Raw genomic sequence first — 13,525 nt, 5'->3', positions numbered from 1 at the left:
GCTGTCCTGGTCCAGAGGCAGGAAAGCAGCCCAAACCATGATACTACCACCACCATATTTCACAGATGGGTTAAGGGTCCTATGCCGGAATGCAGTTGTTTGCTCATCACCAAACACAATGCTCCTCATTCAAGCCAAAAAGTTCGATTTTGGTCTCATCCATCCACAGAACATTTTTCCAATCGCCTTCTGGCTTATCCACGTGATCTTGAACAAACTGTAGACAGCAGCAATGTTCTGTTTGGAGAGAAGTGGCTTTTTTCCCAACTCTGCTATGCACACCATTGATGTTCAATGTTTTCCTGATGGTGGACTCATGAACATTGACTGTAGCCACTGCAAGAGAGACCTTCAGTTTCCTAGACGTTACCCTTGTGGCCCTCCAGACTATTAAACACCTTGCTCTTGGTGTTATCTTTGTACCTTGTAACCACTTCTGGGGAGGGCAACAATAGTGTTGGATGTCTTCCATTTGTACATAATCTGCCTGACAGCTGACTGGTGGTGTCCAATCTGTTTAGAAATGGTTTTGTAACCCTTTCCAGCTTGGTGAGTATCAGAAACTCTTCTCCCAAGGTCCTCTTTGTTAGAGCCATGACGCACTTCCTCAAATCTGTGTTGAGAAGCTCAGACTTTGATAGTGAAGACCGAGATTTCTCCTCTTTAAATAAGGCAGGGCCTCCCAGACCCACACCTGATTGCCATTCCATTGATTGAAACACCTGACTCTAATTTCCCCTTAAAATGAAGTGTTAATCCTAGAGGTTCACATACTTTTGCCAAGCACAAATATGTAACATTGTTTCATTTTCCTCAGTAAATAAGGTCATATTTATGCAGAAATAGAGCAAATTCTTAAGTGTTCACAAACTTTCAAGCAGCACTGTATGTGGTGATTTGCATAGTTATGGCATAAAGCGTGCCCGAGTTATTGTTATTTAAATATGACTCATTAAAGATAAGGACCAAGCATCCAGTCTACAGAAACTAGACAATGTTACTTTTCAAATGAAGCCTAATACATACATCTTGGCCTTACAGCTATCTGTTATAAGCTTTTCCATTTGGGTATGCCAAATGGGAGAAAATTCCAAAAAAAGGGTGGATGTTAAGAGGCTACACAGGCTTCCAAAAATATGCAAAACATCCACATTGTTGCAGTGTTTTTCCTGGAACACAAATCACAAATAGCATGTGTGTATGCTCTCTGCAATAAGCAGAACAACAGCTTTAATTTGGTGTATAGCTCCCCTGTATTGATTGTGTATTTGGCATTAGGACAGGCCTGAATTTTTTTGTCATATCAACACAAACACACAGTTATTTGACTTGGGACCTTTGAATGTTCATCACCATGGCCTTCTGTAGACCAACCCAAAGCCCTAACGCTAAGCCATCACATGGGGTCACCAAATAACCCAGAAAAATCCCCCTGAAACCTCTAGCCCCACAAAGTAAAACTCGCACAAGTTACCCCTAAACCAGAGCAGTGTGAATTTTGACAAAATAAAGCTTGAAGTTACCAAATTAAAAGCCTGAAAAATGAAGAAAACAAGAGCAGGTAGATCTTGCAACATGATTTTCACATGATACTAAGTTATGTTAGTGTGGCGTGATGTTTCAAAGGATAAGAGGAAGGTAACCTCTCAGCTAATTGAATGAACTGCACCCATGGATAGACCAGGTACATTGAAACAATCTATTTACAACAACACTATTAAAACCACACTGTTACTACATAAACTAGGAAATTTAAAAGTGCAATTACAAAAGCAAACAACAACAAAAACAACAAGCAGCAATCAAATATAAAAAAACAAGTATTTACAGATGGTTAGAAAAAATGACACCTGTGTTGATTTCACCTTGTTTTAGCGATTTCTTCAGCTCCTCCTCCACCTATGCAGACCCCCTCCTCTTTCTCAGTGCGGTCTTAATTTTCTCTCCTGAGAGGTCATCTAGGGAAGTGGCTCCTCTCAGCCTCCGTCCTGCAAGCCAGTTTGCTTGCGACCCTGTCCTTCTGTATGCAGCAGGCCTTAAGAGCTGAGATGGAATAATTGAATCAAGTAGTACACACAGCATGTCAGACATTTCAGTTAGTCATTCATTTTCATTTTGCTTTCATTTGATCAACATGACTTGTCACACAGAATCACATGCCCATTTATCTTTGTTAGTTACCTTTGATGCCAATTTCATCTATTTTCCAGTGGAAAAAGGCGCCCCCATCTGGCTCGGTGCCCCTATCTGGCTCAATACCAAGCCTGCAGTATTCTGACTTTTGTGGTAATGAGTTCCTTGACTCATATTCATCACTATACCTAACGCCTAACCATAACCATAACCATAGAAAAGGGACAAGGTACAAGTATTTCATATTTACATTTTAAATGTCATGGCCTGCATAATCTCCAAACTTTGGGCCTAAAGAGTAACTATGAGTGGTCCACAGCTCACCATAGGACAGTGGAGAGGAAATGGATTTGATTATTAAAAACTATTGAAACTGATGGCTTAAAAGAAAAATATTAACAATAACAATGATTATGTTTATTAAAACTAAATTTTATAATAAAGGAAAAATATTTACCTGCCAAGGGCTCCTATCAATTCACTTTTAACATTTTTTTTTAGCAGACTTCTCCTGCGGTGAGGATATGCTTCCCTCTTCTTTCCTTTTTACACTCACCTTTTCTCTCCTTAACACACAGAAATCCAGGAGAAGTTCTCAATAATTTAACAATTGATTATGCTTTTCAACACTGTTCAATATTAAAAATATTTTATATTTTATGATTAACTGATTGTGTATTCTCTTATTTGCATTAATAGTTGTTTGATTCTATTGTATTCATATTTTATGAATTGCACTTAATTGTTCTATTGCATGCACTTTTATAGCACTTATAAAACTAGACAGTGATAACTTAAACTTGGCACTTTAACCCTCCTGTTGTCTCCTCATCGACCATGCAACTTTTGTCCTCCCGGGTCAATTTTGACCCGGGAGGACAAAAGCCCACAGATGCTATAAATTTTAATAGAACACCCAAAGTTCTATGAAAGTAGTGATCGTTACTTTTACTTGCAAAGTGTGTAGTATGGCACCATCCATGTGATTTTCAAGCAATTAGATGAAAGAAATCCATATTTCTGATATAAAAACATTTGAAAAGGGGTCAAATTTGACCCGAGGACAACAGGAGGGTTAAAGGGTTGGTGTATACATATTATATATACACAACCCTTCTTTTGGTGATAGGTGGTGGATAGGTGGAGGTGATAATTCTACAAGAAAATATGATACCTCTAAACTTTATCCCTGATATTAACATCCAGGGAGAAGGACTTATGTTAAAAAAAACCTTGAGCAGGGAACTATAATACACTAACAAAATGGTAGCGGATATGGGAACAGTGGGCTGCAGATGATATGTGCTGGTCATTGCATTACCTTTGGCTCCCCATTTCAACTACCCAGTCGATGGACGAAGCAGGGGGGAGTCATCGAGATATATTCAAATTCCTAACCAGCCAGTGCCTCAGAAGACGGGCTCCCTCTAAACTCCAGATTTATCCTTTCTTTTCTTTGGTCCTCAAATGAGATTTTAAAATGCAGGTGACATGTAATCACAACCACAAAATTGAATTAAAAACCAGTTGGAGGAAGACAATTTAAACTCTTTGCACAGCTGACTGACCTCAACCATCTTCACTCTGTGTTACTGGAAGAAACCTAGTTAAATGGAACTTATTCTGGCTCATTTCAGTGGACATTCATCAGAAAAGGGTACATTTCTTCATATAACAGCTGATGTCTCCTCTGTGATAATTGGAGGTTATTTCATTCCTGTCCACAAGGTGTCAGTAGTATCCAGATAGCACCTTATGGTCCTCTGTGATGGTTATGGGTTATTACACCTTTTGACCACCAGGGGTCATTAGCGAATAGTCATTAGACTTGGGGATATATGTATAGTCAACCTATAGGATGAGCAATGAAGTTTTTGGGGCGAATCAGACAAGAGACCCAGCTTTTCATTGCATTAGTTAGATTAAAATATCAGATACAATCCTTTAATCACAATAAAGTCCATCTAGATAGCGCCTTATGTTTTCTTCCAAAATCAAGTGGTAAATATAATCTCAAGTCAGTTCCAAGTCCACATAGCACCTTTTTTGTCCTTAAAATTTAGTTGGAATTGAAATATAGTCTTAAAATTAGATTCTAATCCAATACCAATTGTAGATTTATTCTTCCTTTGTTTTTCTCCTCTCTTCGCTCCTCTCCTCCCCATGTGAGTGGGGGAGTAGGAGAAGGTAAAGTGTACGGCCCAATCTGGTGGGGGAGAGTTCTATCCGATCAGATGTCTCTTCATGGCTCTGCCTCCCTCTTGCTCTTTGAACTTCTCTATAACCTTAACCTTAATCCCCAACACTGACCACAGCCTTCATATTAGATCAAGATAAACTTTTAAAGACATTTTTGCAGATTGTGAACCTATCCTTTAACTAAATCTCAGGAGTACCCCTTTAAACAATTTTGGTGGTTGTCATGGTAAAATTAACTAATTGGGTCCCTTGGGGAAAAAATTGCTGCTGTGCTAGTGGCCCCAACGTACTGCCCTCATAAAGGTCCCTCTACAAGTAAGAGCCATGAGTTTAAGTAATAATGCAGGATGATCCTTGGTGATTTTGTTGAATTCCCTTACAAAGGTGCAAATAATCAAATTAAAAACTAGATGACACACAGTGACCCTGGGGGCTTTTGAGACCACTGAGGGTCTGGGACCCACAGGTAGTTCCCCACTTTGTAAATGATACTACAGCCTTAGTGATAGTGTAGTGAGAAAGGTCACAGGGTGATCAATATCAATAGGTTTATTACAATGACTTCACACTAGACAGAGCAAGTGACAAGTATTTAATTGTAAATTAACAGTGTTAACATGTGTATCATTAATACTATAAAAACAAAGACAATAGCCATATAGGAACGGTTAGTACATACTGAAAATAAAACACAAGGGGTGGGAGGTTAACACAGAGCTTCAGGATACAGAGCAGAGCTGAGAGGCAAGTAGTAACACTGAATGTCAGACATCACATCAGTGAAACGTGACTGTGGAAGGTTTGTTATCATTGTGGATAATATGTGGCTTAAGAAGAAAACTGACATTTTGAACACCAGGTATTTCAGCAATTACTTTGAAAAAAAGGAAGGTTTATCTTCTGTTCTTTGGTCACACAGTCAAAATGAAGTGACAGAAACAGGCAAGACCAGACCAACACTAAGCCTGATTACGCTCCAGTGTATTCATGTTTCCAATGTATGTTTGTCATGTTTCCAGACTCCACACTGTGTCTCTAAGAATATGTTTTAACCTTCATTTATCCATGGAAAGATAGCTGAGCGTGCTTTACCATTTTAACATTAACAATCGTTAAAATTTCATAAACCATTGTGTTGAGTTCAAATTTGAGTAGCTGATAGGCTTTTTTTTACAGGAGACATGTCACAGTAGAAAAAGCACAGGTGTGAATAATAATATTAATTATGGCTGAATTCCATTTAGCTGCTGGGATACTTGGATAGAATGGAGCCATCATTAACGTGATTAGTAACACCTGTGCTTTTCCTACTATAAGTCAAAATGTCTAATCAAACAGATTGTTACATTGATGTAATGTACATATAGAAAAGCCTCATCAAACTGCAAACAAATAATGCACACACATATAAGTGCAACGACTCATTACCATAAACTACACACAAAAGATCATCCCAACAACTCTCAGATCTGCTTTCACTCCCAAACAAATGAATTAGATTAAGAGTGTCCAACCTTTTTTGCACTGCTGGCCATTTTTATATTGACAGCACTGTTGCAACAGGTGGAATTGGGGGTGGAGGGGGTGTCACAACTGTTGTAGATGTTTGGCTTATTTAGAACATTACAGACTGCATGCCTTATGCATTTTATCTCCACAACTCACAACTTCCCTGCAGAAATTCTGCCACACACTGCCAGAGCTCTGTACAAGCCTGAGATCCGATCCTGGCCCATAACTACACCTGTAAGACCCAACCTGACTGAACCTGACTTTACTGTCAACTTTAAGAACCAAACCTGACTTGAGAGCCAAAGCTATATTTTGAATTGCATATCTACTGTCATGTGTTGCAAATATGACACACAGGGATGCAGATGATTGGCACAGACAGAAAGAGAAATTACTCAATAAACTAAGTTTGGACCAAGTTAACCTCACATTCTGACTTAAGTTCAACATCAGTACCTTGTTGTGGGCTAGACAGCTACAAAGGAGAAAAATACAACACAGACAGATTGTGTACTCTGTAATAGCCTTCAAAGTTTTATAATTTTGTTGAATGATATTGTTTTCTCATAGTTAACAAATGTTCTATGGCTGAGTGGTTGGGAACTATTTTGATAACTGTGTTAAACTGGACTTGTTTAAAACATTCCTGAAGCTGTGTTGATAAGCTGTGTCCCTGTGTCCAAAATGACTATGAGGGAGCCAGTAAGTAAAATGTTAATATTTTCAAAACTAAGGCACGGATAGGATAAAAAATTGATACCTTATACATACAGTGTGTATCAACTTATCTGAGGGCAGACATTAAAGCTCCAGCTGCTCAGTGGCCACCAGAGGACTGGTAGCCATTGTGAATGCAGGATGCAAAGCAGAGAAAGCTTTCCTTGGATAAAAAAGTGATCTAAATTATCTTTGGAGTATATGAATAACAATTAAGAAACTGAAGACGAGAGATTACTAAATGAATAACTTGCAAATTGTCCCTCAATAAAATACAATCATTGAAAAAAATCAGTTAATACTTAACTCTCTGCTTGAACTCATGATGGCAGGCTGAAAACATGTGAACATTACACACAATACAACAGTCAGAAGTACAATGATTATAGCGTATATTGAGCTGACTAAAGATTATGGAGATGAAAGTAATCAGTGCTGGATAATGAAGTGACAGTGAAGATTTAATGAGGATAAATCTTAAAATGCACTTTTTTCCCCTCCACTTGGCACTTCCCTCTACACTAAGCTGGCCATTTGTGACCATCCATGTTAAATGACCTTGTCATTTAAAGAGTAACTACACCCAGACTGAAAATCCTGCTCATGCTGAATGCTCTGTCCACATGCTGTGCACTACAGCACTCCATGGTATACTATAGCGCAATATTACGTGCACAGTGGGGTGTGGTACAATGTACCATGCTTGGCCACACCCAGCTGTGATGTAGTCAGAAATGCAACAGACAGTCTGTACAACAGTGTTTCTCCTCCTGACAACATGGAGTGTGGAGTTGCTAATACTGGTAAAGTCAAGGGGGCAGAAAGATAGAGAAAGAGAGAGAGAGAGAGAAGTCTTTTTGTTTGTTGAAAGGGTGTAAACCATCCAAACACAGTCCTTATCAGACAATGGCACCATTTTGACATTTGTCAAATGCCTTAAAGTGGACCTATTATGCTTCTCTTTATTTTCTGTCATATATATAATGTTACAATGTCAGATGTTCATATTAAATGTGGCCAAAATTTCAAATGATGAGGTAAACGTATGTAAAAGTGATCCCCGTGAGCAAAAAGCTCAGGCTTCAGACTGCTCTGAATACTAGGTTTCCAATGTTTTTTTATACTTTCACGATGAACTGACGTCAGCTCGTCACAGATTTCTTTATATGGTCATCTGCTCCAGGCACAGCACACATAGCAGTTATGCTCAAGCGAAGATATTCCAAGACAAAAGCCTGTCAAACTAAGGTCTTCTTGGTAAATGTATGTACACATTCTTGCAAAATAGCCTACTTGAGCAGTATTATAGGCATGTAATGTACTCCAGCATACAAATAACTGATGGTGCAGGGAGATACTATACAGCTGTTTAGCGACAGCAGAATACTTTTTCCACTTCAGTCAGCATTTTAGCACATTTCCCACATGTACACCTATTAACGGGGGCATATATAGAAAAATAGTTATATACGGCTTGTGACTGAAAGACTAAATCCACTGTTATGTCACATAATAAGCAGGTAATGTGAGGAATATTTACCAAACAGACATCCTGCTGTAATCTATGTTGCTGCGGATGTTGGTGCTGTCCACTCTCATATTCCTGATCGGTTTCCAGCTCAGACATGTGCGGATGTAATTGAGAAGCTGACATTTCGAGTAAAGAATGAGAAAAAGTAGTGAAATCCTACTACTATACTTTGTTTCATGGTTTGTTGATATAGCCTCCTGTGTAGCCAGAAGACAGCTGTAATGCAACTCCCAGAAGCTAACCAATCGGAACAGAGGGGGCTCCTTGGGAGGGAGGGGGGGGGGGGAGGCTAAAATGGTCAGTTTCAGAAAGTGGCTGAATGTAAGGGCTGCAACAGTATAAGATAGGAGTTTTTTGAACTGTAAATCATGCAAAGATATTGCAGTAAAGCCCTGGATTAAATATATATACATACATACATACATACACACACACACACACACACACACACACACACACACACACACACACACACACACACACACACACACACACACACATATATATATATATATATATATATATATATATATATATATATATATAGATGCAGTGATGTAGAATTGTATTTCAGGGTGTGTCAGTACACCAGTGCTACAGAGCACATCTCTGACCAGACCCAGCGACTGTGGTGAGTGAAACACTGCTTTACATTACTCTTTGAAGTGTAAGTACGTCCTCAATTTCTGTAAGGACCTTTTTTTTTTTTTTTTTTTTTTTTTTAGCATATTTAAAAAATGCAACAGAGTGGGAGTTCAGTGGGTGGGCAAATGTCAGTGGGCTTAGTCTCATGGCTACATAGCGTTTGATGACATATGGGGTATGAAGACACTCAGTGTAGGTAGTGTGAATGATGCAAGCCTGCAGTGCTAGTCAGAGCTAATCAACCAAGAGCAGCCACTGATGGGCTCTCTGACCTGCTGGAAAGGCACAGAGGCCAGCAAAGCTTTGGCATCCAATAAAAAAAAATGATATGTATGATCTCATTATGCTTCATCAACTTTTCGTCTGACCACAACTAAAGGCAAGTGTAATTATACCTGTTTTGAAACTTTAAGGCGAGGTGAAAAGCCTGCTGCGATGCACTGAAAAGTACAAATGGGGATAATAGTGTTGACAGCGTCTCTCTGTCAACATCTGTGAAGACTTGTTAATGTCACCTGCTATGTGCCAGGCTTAAGTAGCATTAGTTCAAAACCACAGATCAGAGCTGCAGTACTGAGAAAATAGCAGAATAAAAGCCACTAAAATCTGCAAAATAATAAATGTGAAATATCACTAACAAAAACTATAGAAAAGCTTATCCCACTCAGAGTAAAGCTTGCAAATGAGAGTGGATCACGATCTTGAAAAATCAGTGACCAAGCCTTCATCAATCTGCTTTTATACTGAGTCTAAAACAGTCTTAGCCTAGAAATTTCTGTTGTACACTCAAACATCTAAAATTAATGCCTTCTGCTCATTTTATCCAGGTGGAATTCTGAGCTAAATTTTGACATTTTGCACATTATTCTCTCAACTGATGATGTAAATGGGCCCTGTTTTTGTGGCGGCACAACGAGCAGCACTATGACAGTTTGGTGGTTTCCTTACCTTGAAACTGGCTTTTCTGTCTGTGTGGTATTTTGGTGTCTACACATGCAGTCGATTATAACTCTGTATTCTGCTTTTTCTATGGGAGACAATGAATTACCAGGGAACATTTTTCTTATGCATCCATTGCCTGCTTCACAACTTAGTTTTTAGCGAGTGATGTCTCATGTTTTATTCTAGAAATGCATCACAGTGCAAATGCTGCTGTCACATCTATTACAATATGATGTGAAAATTTACTACTTGAGATACTGTAGAATTTAAACTGACCCGATCAAACATTTTTAATAGCTATCATCACTGTACTTTAAATGTTTCTCCATTTGTTGAGCTAATGCTGTCATGCATCACTATCTGGCTCAGCTCAGCGATGAGAGTACATTTATTACTCACCACAACCTCTGATCTATATTCACCTGCACCTAGACCTTGTGCACTTTTGCACACACATGAACCAAGATTGAAAAAAAGTGTTCTTGAAGGCGCCCACACAGTCTGTGCACCCAACACCTAACACTTCGCACTTGCATGATTAAAGGAGAGCCCAATGACTAGTTTTGCTTTTTTCTATCTGTGTCAAATGATAAATAGATATAAACTACTCCAAAACATTTTGGGGTGTAGTTACTCTTTAAAAGAGGTAGAAAGTCAACAAATGAAGTATTCTTCTGTTGTTTTGACATTTTACTAGTGTGGGCAAACATCTTTAACATAAACAGTGTATTCAGTTTTATCCATGTGAGTGTGGACATGGACTTCTGCATGGAGAGAGAAGCTAGCAGATGTTTAAACTCAGCAGGGTGAAAGGTACAATACAGAATGTCCTCCAAACCCCTATAGTCTAATCATTTAGTTTATATTTCCTACAGTCAGTTACATCTGCCATTAACTCAGAAAAGGCAACCTTCTTTTCATAAAAAGCAATTTCAACCAAACATCATCCACCTCTCCACAGCATGTTGGAAGACTTGACTCTTACAAAGTTAGAGTACTTCAGATTAGAAGCTGAAGACAGTCCTTTTAGAAAGAGACAAAATGAACAGGGCAGCACCTAGCACAGCATCAGCTTCATTTTTTCTTTTTTTTTTGAGGAGGAGCTAATTGTCCTGCTTTAAATGCTGCAATTATTTTGGATACTGCTTGGTGTTCATAGTTGTTTCTATTGTCAATTGTCAATCGAAACCTTTCCTCAAGCCATAACATGATGGGTTTTTCCTTAGAATCACATTTAAACACATTTGACCTCAGCAAGAATGATACACTGCATTACCAAATGTATATGGACAACCGAACATTCCACCCATATGTGATCTTCTGGGAAGTTTTCCCACCAGATGTAGGAACCTAGCTGCAGGGATTTGCTCTCATTAAGCCACAAGAGCATTAGTGATATCAGCCAACAATGTTTGGCACTATGGCCTTGGCTATCCACATACTTTTGGCCATACAGTGTATCATTAATCTAGAAGATACCAAGATGCTTACATACCATTGGGAGACTTGTGTTTATGTTTCCTCTCATTGTTCCATATTATGCTGCTTGTTCTTCCCTGTCCTATATATGTCACCATACTTCCAGAAAATATATATGAGCTCGCATTCAAAAATATATCCATATCTGATGCATTTCTTATGTCTTACGTAAAAACTCAAATAGAATTTATCATTTAAAAACAATCCACTAGTTGGTCCCATAATGAACAAAAGGGAAAAACAATTAAAAAATCATTTTTCCATCCCATTTTATGTGGGGAAAATAGCTTTCTTTTTCCCATCTCTCATTCTGATTGGACAAGTAGCATCAGAATTCCTGGAGTAGGAGGCTAATGGAGGGATCAGAGGTGGCTCTCCGATTCGCATTTGTCAGCAGTTCCATTCTCCAGAGGCCAGGTGGACAGTCCCAGTTCACTGAAGTTCACGTTGCTCTCGTTGAGCCGTCGTACACGGTAGGTTTCATAGTGGATGTTGTGTGTCACCTCTTTCAGGTCCTGCAGGTGAGACCTTCGCAAGAAACACATACAGAAAGATTCACAACTTGGTATCTGATTAATCTAACACGACAATGATTCAGACCTGTGCGGTTCATAAATGGATCAGGTAGCGAGGAGGTCCTTCTGTAGGAAGTGATAACATTTTACATTTTTAATATGTCAGGAATTGCTTGATGGAGCTATCACAAGAATTAAATGATCCCTAAACTATTTGTGAGCGTGTGCAGTTTTGTATAATCCTTTCAATTACAGAAATGTTACTAAAATTCATTGCATGTTTTTTTTAAAATAGATGTAAACATTTTTGTAGACTTTTTGTTGCAGGTTATTTTGAAAGATAGCGTGCCTAAAAAAGATCTTAAGAAAATTTGGCTCAGAAAAAGAGGGCTGCGTTACAGGTCATTAATGACAAACTTTTAGCAACTGTAGTTAAAAACACTTGATAGAAGCTACGTTGTTTGGCAGACAAGGCCAGCAGAAGCTCTCCATCCACAAAATTCTGTCTATGAAAATCTCAAATGAATGAAAATCTATGGCAAGGCACAACCCTGGCAAAGCCCCATGTCCACAGGGCACATGCTTGACTTCCTGTCGAGAATGCAGACACAGCTCTCACTCTGGTTATACAAGGACCGGATGGCTCATAGTAATGAACCCAGGTGCCCCATACCCCTGAAGTGCCCCCCACAAGAGACCCCGAGGGACACAGTATAAGCCTTCTCCAGGTCCAAAAACACATACAGACTGGATAGGTAAAGTCCCATCTCCCTCAGGTATCCTTGCAAAGATAAAAAGCTGATCCGCCGTTCCATGACCAGGAATCCTGAATTTGAAGACTGAATAAGCAAGAGTCTCCTTTCCAGCACCAAAATGATCCCACTGAGACTCATTTGACTGGAATAAATGTAAAGAGAACTAAGAAGTAAAAAAGTTCCAACCGCTAAAACTCAATACACTGACAACCAGAGGAAGTCACAGTACAGGCCACACTGCTTGACTGACATATTCCTAAGGTCAATAAAGCTCTGAGGGGCATTGCAAAAGGTGTTCTGTATGAATGGATTATCTCCCTCACACTGCAGTAAGTAGTGAGTAATAGATTTAAACTTATGTAATGGATAATCCACAATGAGCCATGAGGATCCGAGGAGGGTTCGCCTTGGTTTACCTCATCAGGGATCAACCAACTAACATGAAGGTCACTTGCCAGTGATCAAAACAGATTCAAATCAGAATGATTCACTCACACTGGAGGAAAATGCATTATTATTATTACTGAATTAAAGTTAATTGTACACCCCGACTAGTAGAGATGCTGTGGCCTAGTAACAGCTGAAACAGCAGGCTTACACCTATGAGGATTTATTTATGAACTTTGAGGAGAATGCTGCGTCAGAGTTGTGAACACATCTCAGGTCAATAAGAACTGTGTATTTACTGTGCCAAAATATAAGAACTTAATCACCTTTTAAAGGTTTTTGGCAAGAACAATTGTCAATTTTCAAATACAACAACAACATTGGAAAAAGTTACCCCCTTGTATAACCACTTGTTATCACATGACTACATTTCCGTACCTAAGTCACATGATGACATCTGAGCCAGCTCCATTTGGTGATGAAGACCATGAGATGCAGTTGATGATCATGAAAAACTATGATCTGGACTTTTCTGTTACACTTGTGACACATTCTACAAGCCTGAGATTGCTTTAAACAAACCCGTATCCTCCCACCACATCTAGAGACAAAAGTGTTTCTGTTGGTTCTGAATGGCCACTCTAGAAGATGAGGTGAAAAGCCTGCTGCCATAGTCTCCTCGTGGCTGCATCCCACTGCCTCCCTGATCT

The 13,525-nt window shown here is 39.1% G+C and overlaps 1 protein-coding gene across 3 annotated transcripts in view; it reads right to left on the bottom strand.

Annotated features, from left to right (window-relative positions):
* Positions 1-10,359: 10,359 nt before the first annotated feature.
* sept12 (septin 12) overlaps positions 10,360-13,525 on the bottom strand; it is an 82,147-nt gene continuing 78,981 nt past the window's right edge. For all 3 annotated transcript variants that reach the window (XM_044331159.1, XM_044331161.1, XM_044331162.1), the window contains one exon: positions 10,360-11,686. In XM_044331159.1, the coding sequence (XP_044187094.1) occupies positions 11,521-11,686 (166 nt within the window). In that variant the 3' untranslated portion in view covers positions 10,360-11,520. The remainder of the gene's footprint in view (positions 11,687-13,525) is intronic.

The sequence above is a fragment of the Thunnus albacares genome, chromosome 17 (assembly GCF_914725855.1).
Source record: "Thunnus albacares chromosome 17, fThuAlb1.1, whole genome shotgun sequence".
Lineage (NCBI taxonomy): Eukaryota > Metazoa > Chordata > Actinopteri > Scombriformes > Scombridae > Thunnus > Thunnus albacares.
This window is presented reverse-complemented; position numbering and strand designations above follow the sequence as displayed.